This window comes from Eptatretus burgeri, chromosome 12, assembly GCF_056783735.1.
Source record: "Eptatretus burgeri isolate ZD-2024b chromosome 12, Ebu_testis_v1, whole genome shotgun sequence".
In the NCBI taxonomy this organism is placed as follows: domain Eukaryota; kingdom Metazoa; phylum Chordata; class Myxini; order Myxiniformes; family Myxinidae; genus Eptatretus; species Eptatretus burgeri.
Window position 1 is genome coordinate 35,126,346 of NC_140972.1, and position 20,746 is coordinate 35,147,091.

Below are 20,746 nucleotides of genomic sequence, written 5' to 3' on the forward strand. Positions count from 1 at the left end.
TAAATTTCTAGTAGCCGGATCCAGATCTTCACCAAAATCTAATGAGTTTGCCCGTGTGACACACCGAACCTGTTCACAACTTTTTGAGATATCCTGAACACAAACAGACAAAGGGGTGAAAACAACCTCTTCGGTGGTGGAGGTAACAAGAACTGTCTCCCTGACCTCACTCACCTAACTCCACCCACACCGTGTGACTTGGATAAATAGTTATTACAACGCTGGTTTGCAAAAGCATTAACATTCAAGATTCAGAATGACTAACATTTTATCCAGGTATCTCCATAGCCAACAAGGCACAACCCATAGTTTGCCAATTCAGGTTTATTGTAAACGATTACATCGGAATTAACATCAGCACATAATCCAAGTATTAATAAGCAAATGATTCCTATTGTTGTACAACTAGTCAGAAAGCAATTTTGGTTCCACTTTCATGTAGTACAGCAGGAGAAAATATTTTCATTATGATGCCAAGAATCTGGTTTTGTTCACAAAAGAATAAAAAAGTCAAACACCCTATAATTAATATTTGCCATGAGCTTTATCAGCCGTGGCAATAAAGAACAATTATGGTCATGGTGTCATGTTGGCCTGACCCGTTTGGCTGTAACTTTCCTGAAATCCTTCAGGAAGAGGAAATGGGTTTGGAATAGCATGGAAACCCTCCTGGGGACTCAGCAAGCTGATGGAGGTTCCGCGGCAAATGACCAAGCCAAGTTTTCGTGTCTCATCTGTGAGATGGTAAGGGTTCTCTGCGTCTGGGTGGGAAGAAAGACACACACACACACGTCGTCTGACCTTTCCCCACCCCTTTTTAATTAAACTTTCAACTGCAGTGAACATTTCTTCGAGTAAACATTTTCACATTAACTACAGGAAAGCATTGGCTCATTTGTAAACACCATCAAACACAGAGTTGGCAAGATAGTTCACTTGCATTTCAGCTGTCTCGTGTGGGCTTGCTTCCCGATTTGGCTGGTCTGTCTTTCACGTTCTTTCACAGGCAAGGCACTCCATCGGTCAGCATTAGTCAAGGTAGACATTAAGGATCCCACAGTATCTCAAAGCAGGCAACTGTAACCAGCATTTTTGCCAAACCACTGTCCTTGCTGCTTGGGAAGGCAATGGCAAACTACCTATAGGCCAGGGGGACCTACCTTGCACCCCCCCCCACGATAATTTTCACTGATACCACAGTATTCATATATATCCCAAGTATCAGAAAAAAACATGTTCCCAGAAAAATAACTCATTTGCACTATGCTTTTATGGCCCAGTGAGACCTACCTTGCACCCCCCCCCCCCCTCACGACAATTTTTCACTGATACCACAGTGTTCATATATATCCCAAGTATCAGAAAAAAAGATGTTCCTAGAAAAATAACATTTGCACTATGGTTGCCATGGAAATAGCTTAATAAAGCAATCAAAAATAGACAAATCACAAAGATCGGCAAAATGTCAATATAAACATAAAAATCACAAAAGTATTAAATTAAAGCTTATACATTTACGTATCAAAATATATTTTGTTTGTGCTAATTAGCTCATTTGCATATTGGTTAAATTTGACTTGGAGACAATAATTCCCACAAAAATGCATGAATTTCCATTTTTATCCCCCGCCGCGTGGCGAAAGGGGGATATTGTCACCCGGGTCGTCCGTCCAGCTGGCTGGGCGTCAACATTTATAGCTGTGAGTGCGATAACTCAAACTGTTTGCCATATTGATTTGAAATTTGGGTCACACATGTACCACCTGAAAAGGAAGAACTCTATTGATTTTGGGCGTGGCCAGATCCAAGATGGCCAACCGAAAATGACCAAATGGTGTTCTGTTTCCAATTGACCTCCCTCATTATCTGGAATATGTACGACTTTTTTCAATGGTGGGGGATTCCCCATCTCTGATGGGTATGTTCTTTCCTTGTAATTACCACACGTCTTTTTTTGTCAAAAAAAACATTACTCAAGTGTTGCCAGATACAAGCCAAGTTGGCAAAAATATTAAAAAAATTTAAAGTAGGCTAATTAGCATAAAATACAAAGCACAATGAATTGTTCGAAAAATCATGCGAAATCAGATTAATCAATAGAATTAATTACCTGGGCCTGATATAATACATAACTGACTTATGTCTGTTCGTGTTTAAGGGAAACATAACTATTTTCTGTTTGAGTAAAAGTAGTGGAAATCATTTTAAATGCATTGATATGATAATTAGGATCCACCATTATGGAAATTCTCATTTTCGTAAACATCTCAACTTCTGGTACATGGAAATTGGTAAACGAGGAATCTACACATATGCTTGGAGGGTCAAGGAGTACAGTGAACATATTTCCTTTGTTGTCAGAGATGTAGAATAATGTTTGGATAGCTTAATTACAGGCAAAAATGGAAACAGCTTAATAAAGCATAGTGCAAATGAGTTATTTTTCTGGGAACATCTTTTTTTGATACTTGGGATATATATATATATATATATATATATATATATACATATATATATACATATATATATATATACATATATATATATATATATGAACACTGTGGTATCAGTGAAAAATTGTCGCGGGGGGGGGGGGGGGTGCAAGGTAGGTCCTACTGGCCCCTGGCCTACTAGTGCAGGTCCTTGCCCAGGAAGATTCCTTATAAGTCCCCTCCATCCTGAAAAGGCTATGTTTAAAGTACAATAATATCAATACATTTTTACTTTTGTAATTAATTAAAAATAAATTAAAAAAACAAACCTCGAATAAACTCAATGGCTTCATCCAGTACGAGGTTCACAAGCGGATCGTAGCCTTTTAACACACCCGTGGCTTGAGAAAAGAAAAACAAAAAAAAAGGACAAATGCAAGGTAAGGAAAATAAAAATGTCTAAGATATTAAAAAACAATAATAAAAGAGACAGGGACTATCCAGTCCATTCGTGGCAGTAATACGAATCAGCTCACCCACATTCATCAATTCAAGCTTATCGAAGTATTGCCGATAGAAAGTCTCTGCAATGGTTGAAACTTCGGCGCCAGACACCAATATCGATTAAAACAGTTTCACACAGACATTCAACATGGTTTCTGGACACGTCCTCACCATTGTTACAAATTGAACCATTCATATTTGACACACCAATGCCTGCAGTGTGGTTCACCATTACAAGCTGTCGTAGTTTAACTTCTTGGTTGGACAGTTATGCCAAGTGACCGGTTTCACCACAGGACCAACAGGAATGAGATTTCCTTCCCTTGGCCTCCTTCAGCCCAGCAAGGAAGTCATCGAGCTGCTGTTGTTACTTGGCAATGTCTTCCTGTCACTTTAAGGTGTCTGTCATCACTTGATGTTCTTGAGCAGCAGGGGTTTTTTATTTTTGTATCTTTTTAGTGTCATTTGGGGTGATATCTCCCAGCCAGTCAATCACAGCATCTTGGAGGTCCAAAAAAAGACAGGTTTGGCTGCTCTCTGTTCAAACGACCCATCTCCCTTAGATATACGTCATTTGTTACGTTCGACAGCTGACCCTGCAAAGCCGACTCACACATGTGATGGTCACCTAAAGATAGGCAGACTTCAACGATTTTTTTTTTCATGCAGTTCAATGAGATCAAGGGAAACGGTCAAAAAAAATCCTGATGCTGTTGCTGGTGGAAGGAGTAAAAATTATGTTGAGCTGATGATAAATCGCCCCCACCACCAAATACGTTTCTCAGAACCTTAATGATTTGGTCTGACAATTTTCTAACATCCTCGCTTCTCACCAAAATTTCTTGCCGAGCTCGCCCGGCCAGATGTTCACATAGTAATATAACAAACTCCTCATCCCTCAATTTACGAGCATCAGCTGTACACTTCAGGGTGGTTATCCACTCAAGAGGAATATCACCGTCATGAATTGGTTTGTCCTTGAATCTGGAAAGTTGGTGGTCGGTCGTCAGCACAAAAGGCTGGTACTGTCAGGAATTCAAGGCCTCCTCTTGTTCATGTACCTTCATCCCAAGGGTCTCCAACTCCCAAGACAAAGCCTCCATCTCTTCGCCAAACTCCACCATTGTTGTTCTTGAGTGGTATGCGATGACAATCAGTCGGTTAATCAGCCTGGGGGTTCCTCAGGTCTTTATCTGCATCCAGATATCCCACTTCTGACACCAAAATGTGGAAGGCAAAATAAGAATGACTTGTCTTGCTTCAACAGTTTGAACATTGCAGGTGGAAATAGATGAGAACCCCCAGGTGACATTGTCAAAAGCAACATGGGCAAAGTGCGATAATCTCTATTAGCAGAACGAAACAAAAGTCTGTATGGCTCGCATCAAAATAGCGGAACCAGAGGTGGCGAGGATCATGGGAAATTTATAACAAGTTTTTTTTCTTTTCAAAAAGCTCTCTAAAGTAATTATAAAAAAGTTATGGATCAGTGCATGATTTGCCGATGGACATTGTACACATGAAAAATTTAAATGTGGATATCTGCTTTCTGCATGTATTCCTCAGGAAAACCCAGCTTTGGAGAAAGATGGTGGCATTCACCAGATCGTGCTTTTTTTTTTTTCTCTCCTCTCTTCCCCCACCCACCACATTTTGCCATCAAAATCAAATCAGGGAAAGTTCACAACCATCAATGGCAAAACAAAGTCACTGAAGCTGATGAGAACAGAAGGGAATGGAGACAGCAGCAATGCCGAAGGAGGTAGGCCCAGTTGACCCTTAGCACATTACAATGTTGATTGAGTTCAAGAATTATTTCTCAATTGGTTCAGTCCTGGTGAGAGGGATTGAGCGATTTAATAAAAGTACAACTATCATACCCATAATTAATACTGTTGCGATTTTGTTAAGCCGGCGCTCCCCCCAGGTAATGGCAGACAACATATCGTGGCCCCAAGACAGTTATTTCATTTGTATTCGTTTTAGACAACCTTTTACTCATGTCTAGTGGGTTTAAGGGACAAAATGTGTTGAGGGCTTTTAGGTAGGTCTATATTCCCATTTGTTATGCTTTATCCTTTACTTCACACATCGCTCCTTAATGCATGCACGCACATGCATAGCTACAATTAATTAGCACATACCAAAACCCATTCAAACCTCACACCATTCTCCAAAGACATCACCTCAGATCTTCGCCGTACTCGGACCCCAATTTTGCAGCATCTCATACACCGTTGCAACACTTTCATAAAACTCCCCACAAAAATCAGACCACAACCCAAGCTCACCCGTACTCACCATTTTCCACAATCTCGACCACAACCGCCTCCATCATGAACTCACCACACTGTAACCACTATGCAACACCACCGCTGCCATCACCAACCACAATCATTGACGACAACCACCACCACTTTTGGAACCAGCGGGTATGAGGTGCGCCCATAGTCGGGGCGTGTGATAAAGTACCTCACTCCACATGCCAAGAGCTCCTTTGCGTGGCAAAGCACGAAGCAAATGAAGCCATTTTCGATGTGAAATCCTCACCGTGGCAGGCCCAACACAATGGTTCAAGTCATTGAGGGCGCGGGAAAACACCCATCATTCCGCCCGTTGCGCTTTCTAGCATTTCCCCCCCACCGAGGAAATATAAAAGAAAGCTCCGATGAAGCCTCCCCTCACCTCACAGCCTGTCATCATTGTTGTTGGAGTTACGGAACAGTCCACGACCGAGCAGAAGAGCCAGACAGTGCAATTAGACAGGATTAGCATTTACATGTACAGATCTCTTTACACCTCACGTTAAGTCGACCTTCTCACACGTTCTTTGCTCCATTTCCAACCCCCTGATCCACATCTTTACACCTTCCTCTCAACGTCATCTGCCAATCACCACACACCTTAGACACCTGTTTTCCTCCCTCTATCCCCCACCTAAGCAACTGGGCTTGCACACTGGTCCGTTTGCAACCTCTAGAATACCCGGCGTGGCCATCACCTCAAACCATCTATCTTTCTCGGGAATGAATCTGATGCTTGTCATGTTAGTACAAGATAAGCCAAGAAAAACATAAGGATCAAGTTAGCTCTACATGGTCTTTTTTTTTATACACAGGGGGCTGCAAAAGTAGGTATACAGTAAGGACTGTACACCTACTTTTGCAGCCCCCTGTATATACGTGCATTTTCTTTTGCCACACCTAATCAATCCTTGCTTTTCCCTGCTGTGCATACTGCATTTGTAATAAAACCTTTGATTTTTGCGCCACATGCCCTTTCCTAACCCAACTTGCTTATATTGTGAATGTACCCAGTTAGCCGGGAAGTTTTACCTCGCCGATTGGCCCATGTTAGCCAGTGTGTACTCGAAGCGCCGCTCGGTTGCACCTGATCCGATGAGTAATTAGGGTACGAGACCCCCCCCCCCCCCTTGGTGTGACCGTCCACAAGTTAGGTATCATGTGAAGTCATGTAACCCTGCCAGATTGGCAGTACCAATCGGCGCTCGTTGCTTCACAACCCACCAGAGCACAGAGTTATCCATGTTTGGCGGCCTTAGGACCGGGTGTTTGGGAGGAACTAGAGCACTTCCCCTCATGGCGAAACTCGAACCCCGGATCCACAACAATACGGTCAATTTTAGAAACTGGAAAAACTTTAATATCCATGGGGTGTTTACTCATACACATAAAGAAAATCATTGAGCAAAAAGGAGAGGGAGCTACAGGGATTCATAGAAACAAAATAAATAAGTAAAATAAGATTTTTTTTTTTTTTTTTTAAACCCACCAATTAATGTGGAGAACTCAAGTTGGCGATTTTAGGTTTCAGTTCTGATCAAGCATTCAAGTTTGGGTTTGCTTCGTTCAAGATGGCATCTGAATAAAGTGCTCAGATGGGTAACATAGGACCCCAACATGTGCTCAATAACACAAGTTATCTTGCAATGAATATGTGTGTCCAGGAGGTAGCCATTCAGCCCAAAGCCTGCACAATGGTTACCAACCTCGCAGTTGAGAAAATGATCATTTTCTCTAATGACCTACTCTCAGATAATATATTTGGATTCAGACCATGTTATTCCATTTTTGACATGCTGTTTCTACTCTCCCAACAATGGACAGAAACCCTCAAAATCAGATCGGAGATCAGGCCATCTCTCGAGCTTTCCATAGTCTGCCCTTGCTCTTCAAACTGCCTGCGGTATCAACGGTCAACTCCAAACATGGCTTACTGACTCTCTACTCATAGCGAATGTGTGGCCCTCAACAGATTCCTTAAATCTCCTCTCTTGTTAAAGCTGGAATGCCATAAGACTGTTCTCAGCCCAGTCCCATTCCTAATCTTCAACAATCTGATGGGGGAAAAAAAATCCTCGTTCCTGCTGACTCCACACTCTGACATCTCATATCCTTCAGACAAGCAGGCTGCAGCCTCTCACTCTTTAGACCTTGACAAAATCTCCTCCCCCCAAAAAAAAGAACTATGGTTGCTTGTCTGTGCTCTCTCCTTTATAAATGCTAATCATCAAGCAAGGAGCACATACCATTTTTTAAAGTCTTTGGTCTGGCTCATCAGGGGTTTAAAATCGCTGACCTCCCAGACTCAAATACGCTCAAACCATTACCCCATACACGTGAAGCGAAAATTAGTTTAGCAATTGGTTCACTTTGTCTACAAATGTCAGTTTATGATTGAGAAACTCGATTTTAATTGAACGTTATATTTTGAACACGAATCAGAAAACGAACCTGAAGTTTAACAGTACTTTGCCTCCGAATTGTCCAGATCGCACATGTACAGAGTGAGATTTAAAAATAAATAAACTGTCCGGCAGTCAAAATTGGAAATCACTCCAAACAGCAAACTTACTGGTTTAGCAACATCATAAAGAAAACAAACAGGCACTAAACAGTTATTTATGATCAACTGAACGAGTGCACAACAGTCAAAAATATACACCACACCCCCATTTTTCAGTTTTTACTGAAATTTAAGCAGTTCAAATCTTTAGGTTACCAAAAACTGAAAAATAATGTAACCTTCAGAGGTGTTGAAAAGGCCCTTTTCAGGGAAGTAATGGGTTAGCAACTGCAGCTGTTCTGCAGCAATGGAAGAAAGTTAAGCCTTGAAAGTTGATGCAAACAATTCCTACAGGTGTCCCAACTTTTGTTGATTCGTTACAAACCCTCTGTCTGTATAAAAGCAGTGTTGGAACAGACTGTTGCTACACCCTCTGAAGCATTACTTAGCAATATACTATTTCCTTCAGTGCAATATTGTCCATCATAATAGCGAGAAAAAGACAGAATTAACAAAGGAAAACAGACAGACCATTATAACCCTTAAAAGTGTGGGTCTTTCCTTGAGAGAAATTGCAAAGAAGCCAAGGCATCAGTGAGTACAGTTTCCTACACAATCAAAAGGCATTTGGAAACTGGAGGAAAAGGTCTGGCAGACCCAAAGCCACAACACAATCAGAAGACAAGTTTGAGAGTCAACAGCTTGCGTGATAGGCGGCTCACAGGACAGCAGCTTCAAGCACAGCTTAACACTGGTCGAAGTAAGAAATGCTCCATTTCAACTGTGAAGAGAAGACTTCGAGCTGCAGTAAGAAAGCCACTGCAAATATGGCAAAATAAGAAAAAGAGGCTTACCTGGGCCATGAAGCACCGCCAGTGGACTACTGAGGACTGGAAGAAGGTCTTATGGACCGATTAATCAAAATTTGAAATCTTTGGTTCATCACGCAGGGTTTTAATACACTGTCGAGTAGGTGAAAGGATGGTTCCTCAGTGTGTGACACTAACTGTCAAACATGGAGGAGGAAGAGTGACGATCTGGGGCTCTTTTGTTGGATCCAGTCTGCGACTTGCACAGAGTGACTGGCACCCTGAACCAAAAGGGCTACCACAGCATTTTGCAGCACCATTCAATACCTTCTAGTCTACACCTAATTGGTCAGGGGTTCATCGTACAGCAAGATAACGACCCAAAACACACCTCCAGGCTATGTCAGAATGACCTTGGAAGAAAAGAACAAGATGGTAGGCTTTAAATCATGGAATGGCCAGCACAGTCTCCAGACTGAAACCCCATCAACCTGATTTGGGATGAACTGGACAGAAGGGTGAAAGCAAAGCAACCTTCAAGTGCAACACATTTGTGGGAACTTCTGCAACAGTGTTGGGAAGAACTTTCCAAGCAATATTTTATTTCCATTGTAGAAAGAATGCCACAAGCATGTTCGGCTGTTCGATCCGCAAAAGGTGGCTACTTTGATGAGTCAAAAATTTAGGTTAAATTTTGTTCAACAAAACGATTCCATGTTTTTTTTTATCTGCAATTGTTTATTTGTTCTATGCTTTAATTTCAGAGTACATTGAAACATTAAACTGCTTAAATTTCAGTAAAAACTGGAAAAATGGGGGTGTTCTAAAACTTTTGACCAGTAGTGCATATATTATATATATATATATATATATATATATATATATATATATATATATATATATATATATATATATATATATTGTTGTGGTTTCCCACCCGTTCGACGTGCGGGCGACCACTTCTAACCAATGGCGGCCGCTCTCGCCCACCGAACAGGCAAACCTAGTCGCAGCTTTCAGATCAACGCCGAAATCCAGCTACGGGTGTATCTTTAATCACACCGAAAATCAGCCAACTACTCTGTCCACGCACGACAGGGTCCGATCGCCGAATTGTCGATTTACCTAATTATGCGCGCAGCCAGAATGCCGGGGATTTACACCTCGACGGGACCTGCTTGGAAACGAGCCGCTAAGCAGCTCGCTCAGTTTGCGATTTGCCGAGCGGTGTATATCGCCAAGCCCTGCCGGATCAGATTCTTTTATCGGTTATTAAGAACCAACTATGGCAGTTCAATTGAGGGAAGAGGACGCAACGAGCAGGTGGACATTCACACAACGACATTTATTACACACACGACATATGCGGTCAGGTCTTCAAAGCATGTATGCAATAAATGGGAGGTAGGGACAAGACACGAGCAAAAAAAAAAAAGAACTACAACCGTTGGTCTATTTATTATGTACAATTACTTATTAACAGTTATACTTAACGGACTCGGTGCCACAACATTCATTCAAAGAAAAACCCCAGGAAAGGTAAGGGGTAGGACTGGACCTCGTGGATCTTTATAGTTCACGGAGCTGTGGAGACCGCAGGAACTCCGAGAGACCGGGCTGGTTACTCGCTGGGCGCTCCTCGACGTCCCGTCCACACGGCAGCTGGCGTGACCGTGGCTTGGCCCAGGCCTCGTCATGTGGCCCGGTCGATCGGGCCTAGTCGACAACGCCTCATAGGAACAAACGGGCCTTTGCTCTTTTAGAGTTGATTCTCTCTGAAGAGCCCGCCTGTTCCTCAGCGTCGTTCGGACTGTCCCGGGGCCCGATCACCTCGGACCATTTGCCGCTGGTTGGCGCCTCCTCTCCGGCTGCGCTCCAGCGGCCCACAGTTCGGCACGGCATGGCAGGCTGCACTCCAAGCTCCGCTGTGACGATCCCGACTGCCTGCTCACCACGCGACTCCTCACAGGCCGCAGACCGACTCTCCACAAGCGAGCTCCACGGCGAACCCAGACTTCAACTACTCGCTTGGCGTCTCTGCGCGCCTCTATATGGAGTCCGTGAGGAGAGGTTTTGATCTCTCCCCTCCGACTCCCCGCTGGCTCCGCCCCTTTTGATCCAATTGACGCGAAGCTCGGAGAGAGCGGATGTGGTAGAAATCATCAGCTCCCTCGTCTGTCGGCGGAGATGGCGCTCGTGGGGAACTCGCCGTGGCTGGCGCAAAGAAGGCGGCGCAATGGAGATGAAGGTGAGGCGATGCTGTTCATTGTTGGTTATGTTGTGAGATGTCGTTGTGGTGAAAGTGGTTGTGGAGAAGGTGGCTGTGGTTGTTGAGAGGCGGTTGGTCCAAAATAAAGATAGCAAAAGAAAAACTACCTCAAAGATCACAGCCCGGTTAGGCCGAGGTCACATTTGCTCTATGGCGAGGATACGGCGGCCGTACGCCCTCTGAATTGACAGAAATGTGTGGCGGCCGCAGAGAAATTGAGGTGGCCTCAGGGAGGCCCTACGCTGTTTGGCTATATTTGACAGGCCGTAGGGGCGCCGTGGAATTATAGCGCGTAGTTTTAACCTTTTTCTTTTCTACGTTCGCCGTAGCAATTAGACAAGCCAAGTGATGACGTAGATGTGTTCCACGTCGACCGTACGGTGGGCTTGCGTTATTCGTGCGGCTGCCATAAGCTCTTCCCAATGAAAAATGAATTTTCCCAACCCCCAAAAAATTACGGCAGCCACACTATTTCCACGGTCGCCGTACGGTGGCCTTGCGGTCTGTTTGACTACCTGGTCTGGTCTGCAACGCAGGGTCGACGCACGGTTCCCCTACGCCCGCCGTGCACCTACGTACGGCCTCCGTGGCAGTCTGCGTCGACCGTGCGCTACCGCTAGAGATCGGAGTATCGGTGTTTGCCTACACAGTGGTGCCCCCAGAATCCCAATTTAATTCGTTCCAGGAGGCTGTTCGGATTGAAAAAAATATTTTCCCAATAAGAAATAATGGAGTGAATTAATCCGTTCGTGGACCCAAAGAAAACACACTTTCAATGAAATTCCCCATGTTTAAGGTAAAATAAGATGAGTAAATGACCTTCGGTGGTGGTGTATTGTATGTAAACTGGTACAATCACCACATCCAAAGGTCCACACAGGCTCGAGCTCAGTCCTGGGTTCCGATCGCTCGCGCACTCTGCGAGAGCGCTGCCCCCAGGGCAGCTCCAACATGATGCCCGCAGAACCACAATCACTTTCATCAAACGCATCGGGCTGATGTAATCATGGATATTCCAAATTACAACCAGTTTTGCTGTGAAATTCAATTCTTGACCGACAGTCCGTTACACCACGTGATCGGATTGCTTTTTTGTTATTAATTAAAACACAAGATGATTAAAAAAAAAAAAAAAAAAAAAACATCACAAATGAAGGTGAAAACACGAAGTAAGGCCAAAGTCACATTTGGCTCGGCAGCCGAAGGGTCTACAAAGTGTATAGGCACTAGCAATTATAAAACGGCCGCAATATTTCCACGGTCACACAATGTAGTAGTCACATACGTTTTTATTTTTCGGGGAGCTGCACGGGGTATTTATAAATTGTGGAGACTGAAAACATGGGGGTGCCGTACGGTCTTTGATTTGACGTCACACGGTGAGCTTAGGGCATTCCTGCGGCGGCCATATAATTTAAGGCAGACGCAAGGTGCCCGCAGGGGGATCCTAAGCCGAACGTGCGGCGAGACGGACAGTAACAAATGGGTTAATTTTTTTTTTTTTTAAACCAGTTCTTTTGTTTCGGCTTGTCGAATTTCTACGGCGAACGAATTTCACTCTCCGAAAACATGGACCATCTTCTATCTTCTCATCCAAACTCTCTCTTCCTCTTATGTGGCGACTTCAATTGTCATCACGCCAGTTGGCTAGGTGTGGGTACCTCTCTCACCTGCCATGGGACGTCAGCAAAAGCTTTCTGTGACTCATTGGGACTGACTCAATCGGTCAACTTCCCGACCCGGATCTCAACCAATGGTACTCCATCTCTTCTGGATCTGATTTTGACAAATTTCCCTGACAATATCTGCTGCTCTTCCTTCGCTCCAATTGGTTCTTCTGACCACGTCCTTGTTAAAGTGGACATCTCTCTGGCTGTCATCAGAGAACCACCTCACCGCCGTCGAGTCTGGCATTTCACTCAAGCCGACTGGCAGGGTCTCCGAGCAGCCATCAAACTTACAGACTGGTCTCCTATCACTACTTTCTCAAACATCAACTCATCCTGGGAATTCTTTCAAAGAAACTTGCTCTCCCTCATGCACAGATTTATCCCCTCTCGTGTTCAGTTGTCTTACCCTTCCTCCCGCCCTTGGTTTACTGAAGCTTGTGGCGAGGCAGTTGTCCTGAAACAACTTGCCTTTGCCTCATGGAAAGCAAACCCAACTGAGGGCAATCTCAGTTCTTTCCACAAAGCTCGGAACAAGTGTGTATCTACCCTCAGGAGAGCCAGAAAACAACATCTTTCTCATCTCAAGTCTGAACTCTCAGACCTCTCTCCCTCCTCAAAATCCTGGTGGCGTTTAATCAAATCTGTTTCTGGTGTATGTTCCCCCTCCATCCCCTCCCTTACCTCAAATGTCCGCACTGCTGATTCCACACGTGATAAAGCTGAATGTCTAAACTCTGTGTTTGCAGCTAAATCTTGTGTCCCAAACCCATCACTATCTCTACCCACTTTACCCAGTCGCACCCAACTGTCCCTGGACTCTGTATCCTTTTCTCCTGACAAGGTGGAGAGCTTGCTTTCAAACCTCGAGTCAGATTCTGCAACCGGTCCAGACGGCATCAGCCCACGTGTCCTCAAAGCCTGCTCTTCTGCTCTTGCTCACCCTCTCTCTGTTCTATTCACCCTCTCATTTTCCCAAGGTCATCTGCCATCTGCTTGGAAATCTGCTAACATCACTGCCCTGCATAAAAAAGGTGCAAAAACAGATCCCTGTAACTACAGACCAATCAGCCTTCTCCCAATCATCAGCAAGGTTATGGAATCCATCATTGCTTCAGACATGAAATCCTTCCTCTTCTCCAATGGCTTGATTTCCAATCATCAATTTGGTTTCAGACCAGGTCACTCTACCCTGGATATGCTGCTACTGCTCTCCCATCAATGGATGGAGGTCCTCAATGCCAGACAGGAAATCCGAGCCGTATCCCTGGACATATCACGTGCTTTTGACACAGTCTGGCACCCTGCCCTACTCACCAAACTCTCTTCCCATGGTATTCAAGGCCATCTCCACTCATGGCTCGCAGACTTCCTCTCCTGTCGCAGTCAACGTGTGGCCCTAAATGGAGTTCTTTCATCCCCTCTTCCTGTGCAGGCTGGAGTTCCTCAAGGTAGCGTTCTGGGCCCTGTTCTTTTTCTGGTTTTCATCAATGATCTCTCGGACTCTCTGGAAAATCCTCTATTTCTCTTTGCCGATGACTCCACCCTCTGCCGTACCATCTGTCATCCCTCAGACCGGCAAGCAGCAGCTTCTTCGCTCACTGCAGATCTGGATAAAATCACAAACTGGTCCAACACGTGGAACATGTCTTTCAATCCACACAAATCTCACACTCTCACTATGTCTCTTCGAAAGGACCGTTTACAAAACCCCCCCATCCACTTTCTCAACAATCCACTGGAAGAAGTCTTTTCTTTCAAGCTTCTGGGTCTCACTATCTGCCATGACCTTTCCTGGGAAAGTCACATTTCCAACCTTGCCTCAAAAGCCAGTCGCCGACTGGGAATCCTCCGTCGTGCAAAGTCCTTCCTCGGCCCTCTTGAGCTCCTGACTACTTACAAAGCTTTTGTCCGTAGCCTGATGGAGTACTGCTCTCCCCTCTGGGCTGGTGCTCCTGCCTCCCACCTTTCTCGACTTCACGCTGTCGAAACCAGGGCTTTTAAGATCATTGGCATCTCCCGCAATGAAGCTGAGTCTTTGGGCCTCTCACTCAATCACCGCAGGTTGGTCGGTGGTCTTTCTGTCTTCTACCGACTCCTCTCCAGCCTTGCCCCCCTGCTCTCTCTGCGATTTGTCCCAACCACATTTCCACAGGGCGCTCAAGGTCCGCCAACAACCCCCTTCTGGTAAAACTACCAAAATCACGAATCACTGCTCATCTTCACTCTTTCATTCCTCTTTTTTCCCGCCTTTGGAATAAACTTCCTCACTCTATTCTTTCCCATTCTTCCCTCCAGGCTTTCAAAACAGCTGTTCACCACCACCTCTTATCTTCCCCCATCCAAATCCTCGATCTTTTCTACCCCCGATAATCCACCCATGCCCACTTCCTTCAATTCTCCTGCTTTCCTTCCTGAAAGTCCCTGTAATGTCCATCTTCTCCTCGCCATGTTCCCCGTCCCATCCCCATCCCTCTCCCTTCCACAGTTCACCTGTGTCTGTTCCCCAATGTTTTGTCCCTTCCACTCCCACCCCTCTTGTCTCATGCCTCCTTGCTGTGAGTTGTGTGTTAGCTCTCATACGAGCCTCGACCAAGGTATACAAAAAAAAAAAAAAAAAAAAAAAAAAAAAAAAAATGAAAAAAAAGTTATAACTCTGCGTTACAATTCCACAGCGACCTTACGACCTGTAAAATATAGCCATATGGCATAGAGCCACCCTGAGGCCACCGCAGTTTCTCTGCGGCCGCCGCACGTTTGTCAATTCAGAGGGCGTACGGCCGCCGTATAGCAAATGTGACTGAGGCCTAAAGTATCAATCGACACACGAGAGATGCTTTCACGAGTACTTCCACCGACGAACTGAATGAACAAAGCGCGAAGATGCGGGTCAAATAGGTGGGGGAGATACGTGAACAAACATGAACGCTACGTTGTGTTCGGTTTTTTAAAATGTATTAGGTTTTTAGGGCAAAATTCTCGAAAAAAAATTGTTCGGATTCCAATTTGTTCAAACAATGGGGCGTTCGGATTCTGGGGGCACCACGGTATATTATAGTTATATATACTGGTATATTTTTATTTCAGTAAAAAAAAAAAAGAACTGGTATATATACCCACTCATTACCGTCTGTCTTAGGGCCCTCCTGCGGTCGCCTTGAAAATTCTATGGCCGCCGCAGGGACGCCCTGGTCATCGTGCGAGACATCAAATCAAAGACCATCTCCTTTTCGGTCTCCACGATTTCTAAATACGCCGTGCGGCTCCCCGAAAAATAAAAACATATGTGACCGCTACATTGTGTGACCGTGGAAATACTGCGGCCGCTGTATAATTGCTGGTGGCCACAGATTTTGGAGACCCCACAGCCGCAGTGGCAAATGTGACCTTGGCCTTACACGAATCATTCCCTTTGACATCGGTGGCGAAATCTAATCTGAACACACACTTAGACATAACTGATCTCTGGGATACCTGAATGGTGTTCTGTGAATTTCCACAACATATATATATATATATATATATATATATATATATATATATATATATATATATATATATATATATATATATATATATATATATATATATATACATACACATATTTGAAAGGGAACATTTTCACCAAGCAAGACAATTACTTGTATGGCATTTTTGTTTTATAGTTTATACCAATGAGAGAACACTATTCACACAAGCGTCGTGGGTATAAATAAATATAGAAATGGCACACGACAATTGTGGAAGAGCAATGCCGTGTACAATGCAATCTCAGTAGCAGAAAGAAAAAAATTAAAAGGTTAGTACTGTCTATCAAATCTGAATACACACACAATTCAGGCCTGGGAATCATGAGTGAAACATCCAAAGCAGAGTGTCTGTATGCTGGGGATCATAACACAACGAAGAATCAACCGCACGAAAAGCAATTCTGGGCTCAAGCACAAAATCGATGTTGACTTATTGAAAATATGTTTAAACCTAAGTAGTACAACACTGGCCAAAGAGTCAATTAAATTGAGGCCAGATTTGTCTGCACAATCAAATTAAAATACTAAATAGCTTGTGAAACTTAAAGGCCAGAAAAAAAATAATAATCATCACCTTTCAATTAAATTCCAAATGCAGGCCATAGAGGCTTAAAAGTAAATGAAAGTCCCTACCTTCTCTTCCTCCAAAGAACTTCACATGCACCTGCTTATTCAAGAAGCGGGACATATCCAGAATCGTTTCTCGCTTCTTGAGTTCTCCCTGAGGCAAAGGAAATACATTGGTCGTTTGTATTGTTGTTGTCAACTCCAAAGGGCACAAAAGTTGGACCAGCACTTTAAATTAATTTATACAAATAGTGTACAGAATGAAACGCTCAGGATTCCTTTCATCTCCTCTCCCTGTTAAGTCTGGTGTGCCCCAAGGCAATGTTCTCGGACCTCTCCTATTCTTAATCTTAAACGTTCTGACTCGTTTTCCTGACTGCTCCAGCCTCTTGGGGCACATTCCTTATCCCAGGGCCATCTTAACAGCATTGTAGGCCCTAAGCAATGCACTGGAGCCCCTACCCACCCACAGGAATAAAAATGTAAACGGTCGATAAAAAAATTAACCCTATAGATTTATTGGTACTTTCAACCAAATCAAAATCATTTATTGATACTAGTATTTGACAAATAAATATTTATATTATAGTATTTATTTATTGACTGTACATAGATTTAAAAAATATGTATATATTGACTGGTTAACTATTATTTATAAGATTAATCTGTATTGGTGCTTATTTCATAACTGTTTTGAATAAGCACCTAAAAAAAAAAAAAAAATAAATAAATAAAAAAAATCAATCAATCCAGTTAAAAACAAAATCAAACTAGAGGGGGTGCAAACTCGGTAGAGTGCAAAACCTCCGCCGCCAATACTGCTGGGTCACTTAAGTGAACCTGATATCCTATTCATTGTAGGTCAAAACGGATCAGACTCTACTGAACCACGATTGAATAAACTAAACTAGATCGACGCGCATGGAGAAATGCCAAAAAAATAAAATCGAAATTTTGAAAAAAAAAAGTTGCAAAATTTGTTTTTTTTCTCTAACATTTTTTTTTGGGGGTTGGAAATCACTTAAAACATGTAGAAATGCAAAAAAAAAAAAAATTCAAATATATCTTTACAATAAAATCGAAAAAAAAATTTTGGACCAAGTCCAAAATCTAATGGCATGATCCTTGGACCATACCTAATCCCCCCACCAAGTTTCATCGAAATCCGTCCAGGAGTTTTTCCATAATACTGTTCACAAACAAACAGACAGAGGTGAAAACAGTAACCTCCATCCATATTCGATGGTGGAGGTGAAACATCTAGCAGCACATTTACTCGCCAAATATTAAAGTCAGACCTACTTGATTCGTGGAACACAATTTATAGTGGAAGGAAGAAAGGAAGAAAGGAAGAAAGGAAGAAAGGAAGAAAGGAAGAAAGGAAGAAAGGAAGAAAGGAAGAAAGGAAGAAAGGAGACGTCAGTCACTCTTTCTCCTTCGAAGTGTTCTCGTCATTAAACGTTAAAACAAAAGCAAACACACAAGCTCACATCCAATTAGGCAATTAAAATCCACAGCTGCAAGTCAGATTAACAACATTATAATAAATAACATTTGTCAGACATTTATGCACAAATTCTTTATGTTATAAATACAATTTGAAAAGAGATTTGAATCCCAGGCCTTTCCAGCGAGAGGTCGAGTAATTATTCACTCTGCCAAGAGATCTCTCATGAACAATATGGCAGCGTGGGGTCCCTAGAATCGTGGGGCCCCTTGGTAACCGCCCAGTGTGCCCATCCAGGCCTTAAGACGGCCCAGCCTTGTCCTTCAGATAGACAGGCCTCTTCCCTCATACAGAGCCAAAAATCACAAGCTGGTCAAATACTTGGAAAGTCTTCCAATCCTGAGAAATAAAATTATATACGTATATACATACACAGTACAGTGCCTATAGAAACTCCACACCAACTTTCATAATTCAAAGTGGGGGGGTGGGGTGGGGTGGTGCGTGGAGTTGGGGGGGGGTGGTGGTGTGTGGAGTTGGGGGTGGGTGGGTGGTGGTGCGTGGAGTTGGGGGTGGGTGGGTGGTGGTGCGTGGAGTTGGGGGGTGGGTGGGTGGTGGTGCGTGGAGTTGGGGGGTGGGTGGGTGGTGGTGCGTGGAGTTGGGGGGTGGTGGTGCGTGGAGTTGGGGGGTGGTGGTGCGTGGAGTTGGGGGTGGTGGTGCGTGGAGTTGGGGGTGGTGGTGCGTGGAGTTGGGGGTGGTGGTGCGTGGAGTTGGGGGGTGGTGGTGCGTGGAGTTGGGGGTGGTGGTGCGTGGAGTTGGGGGGTGGTGGTGCGTGGAGTTGGGGGGTGGTGGTGCGCGGAGTTGGGGGGTGGTGGTGCGCGGAGTTGGGGGTGGTGGTGCGCGGAGTTGGGGGGTGGTGGTGCGCGGAGTTGGGGGTGGTGGTGCGCGGAGTTGGGGGGTGGTGGTGCGCGGAGTTGGGGGTGGTGGTGCGCGGAGTTGGGGGGTGGTGGTGCGCGGAGTTGGGGGTGGTGGTGCGCGGAGTTGGGGGGTGGTGGTGCGCGGAGTTGGGGGGTGGTGGTGCGCGGAGTTGGGGGTGGTGGTGCGCGGAGTTGGGGGTGGTGGTGCGCGGAGTTGGGGGGTGGTGGTGCGCGGAGTTGGGGGGTGGTGGTGCGCGGAGTTGGGGGGTGGTGGTGCGCGGAGTTGGAGGGGGTGGTGGGGCGTGGAGTTGGAGGGGGGTGGTGGGGCGTGGAGTTGGCGGGGGGTGGTGGTGCGTGGAGTTGGGGGGGGGTGGTGGTGCGTGGAGTTGTGGTGAATGGGAGAGTGGTGAGTGAAGGGTTAACATACTTACTAGTTGAGAGGCGATATTAAGCATGACAATCCCACTTTAACAATGAGCCGTGAACTTATACCAGCACTACAATCACAACCAACCAACAAACAAACAAACAAAGTAGTTAAAGCATCACTTTTCCCGCCCTTTTTATTGCGTGTCATCGAGCTCCACAAACTAATCAATCAGAAAGCTGACCTCCCACAGCCACCCGTCACCTGCCAATCAGGGCTGCGAATCTACGTCACATTTCATTTGATCACATTGTTTAATCACGAGAGTCATACTTACACCTTCGCACGTGTTCTCTCTGACGTCATTGTCCAGTTTATTGACAATTTACCTCCTTCGTTGGACGATTGTTTTGTTGTGATGATGTTCAACCCTTATCAAATGTACTTCCCATCGTGTGCTGCCTTTTTTTGGCTTCTGGTTGCATCATTGGTTAGGGGCGTGGCTATGCCGCTGATGCAGTGCCCCTATTAACAGAATGCTGGCGCTCATTTCGCCGACCTCGGACGGATAACAAGCTGAGTCAACCCCACCTGGTGTTAATTCAGCGGGAGATCGAACTCAGGACCCCAGGATCCCAAATCACCACCCTAACCACTAAACCAACAACCAGGTTATAAAATGTGGTGAATCTAATTAAATAGTTCACGTACGGACGGCACGGGATATGGTATCATTAATTGGTACCGCACGGCAGGAGATGTACGTACAATTCGACTCGCTTGATATCGAAATCGGATTTTGTAAATATATTTTATCCAAGCTGTGTCCGGTATTTGGGAAAACATGGAGAAAATTAAAATTGATAAAAGGGATGCCTGCTGAGTGGATTTCCTTCCACCAGGTGGTGAAACTCGCAACGGAACTCTCAGAACAACAATGAATGTAATCAACAGGACGTCGATTGCAATATGCCGAGGCAGCCAAGTCAACAGCCGTAGGAAGCGAAGAGAAGCTCATGTTTCGGGCCTTAACCCTTCGTTAGAACAAATAAGCGAAACCCTTTGTCTCAGGCCCAAACCCCCTGAAGGGAAGCGTAATGACGTCATGACGTCCGTGCAGTAAACATATCAAAGCAGTGACGTGGTACGTTATGGTGAAAAAACACAAAATATGAATGAGCTAATCACTACCAGACACAACAGGAGATGGTAAGGGCAGCACAGAACACATATACGGTTTTGGGACACACAAGGATCAGAGATCACCGAGATATCTGCGATCACAAATCGATGGCCAAGCTGAGTAAGCCTCCCCTGACTGGAGGAGGCTTCCCCTTTGGCCAAAATGGCCATTTTTTTTTTTGGACCACCACATGACCTTGACCTTCACCATTTTGAGATCTATAAAATAAGAGAGAAACGCCGAATTTT

General features: G+C 44.6%; 1 protein-coding gene across 1 annotated transcript; it reads right to left on the reverse strand.

Annotated features, from left to right (window-relative positions):
* Window positions 1-306: 306 nt before the first annotated feature.
* Window positions 307-19,535, reverse strand: LOC147015400 (U6 snRNA-associated Sm-like protein LSm7). Its single transcript, XM_085850119.1, has 4 exons — window positions 19,380-19,535; window positions 16,651-16,738; window positions 2,762-2,833; window positions 307-761 (listed from the first exon to the last, which is right to left on the reverse strand). The coding sequence occupies exons 1-4, from the start codon at window positions 19,401-19,403 to the stop codon at window positions 577-579; spliced, it is 369 nt and encodes a 122-aa protein (XP_085706245.1). The 5' UTR covers window positions 19,404-19,535; the 3' UTR covers window positions 307-576.
* Between the last annotated feature and the right edge of the window lie 1,211 nt (window positions 19,536-20,746).

Bases quoted from the DNA above. Each gene is read 5' to 3' on its own strand.
- LOC147015400 (XM_085850119.1), bottom strand. From the start codon at position 19,403: ATGCTTAATATCGCCTCTCAACTA. The intron at 16,739-19,379 runs GTAAGTATGTTA...CCTTTGCCTCAG, and splicing joins TTAATATCGCCTCTCAACTA to GGAGAACTCAAGAAGCGAGA. The intron at 762-2,761 runs GTTTGTTTTTTT...CTTCCCACCCAG, and splicing joins AGCCATTGAGTTTATTCGAG to ACGCAGAGAACCCTTACCAT.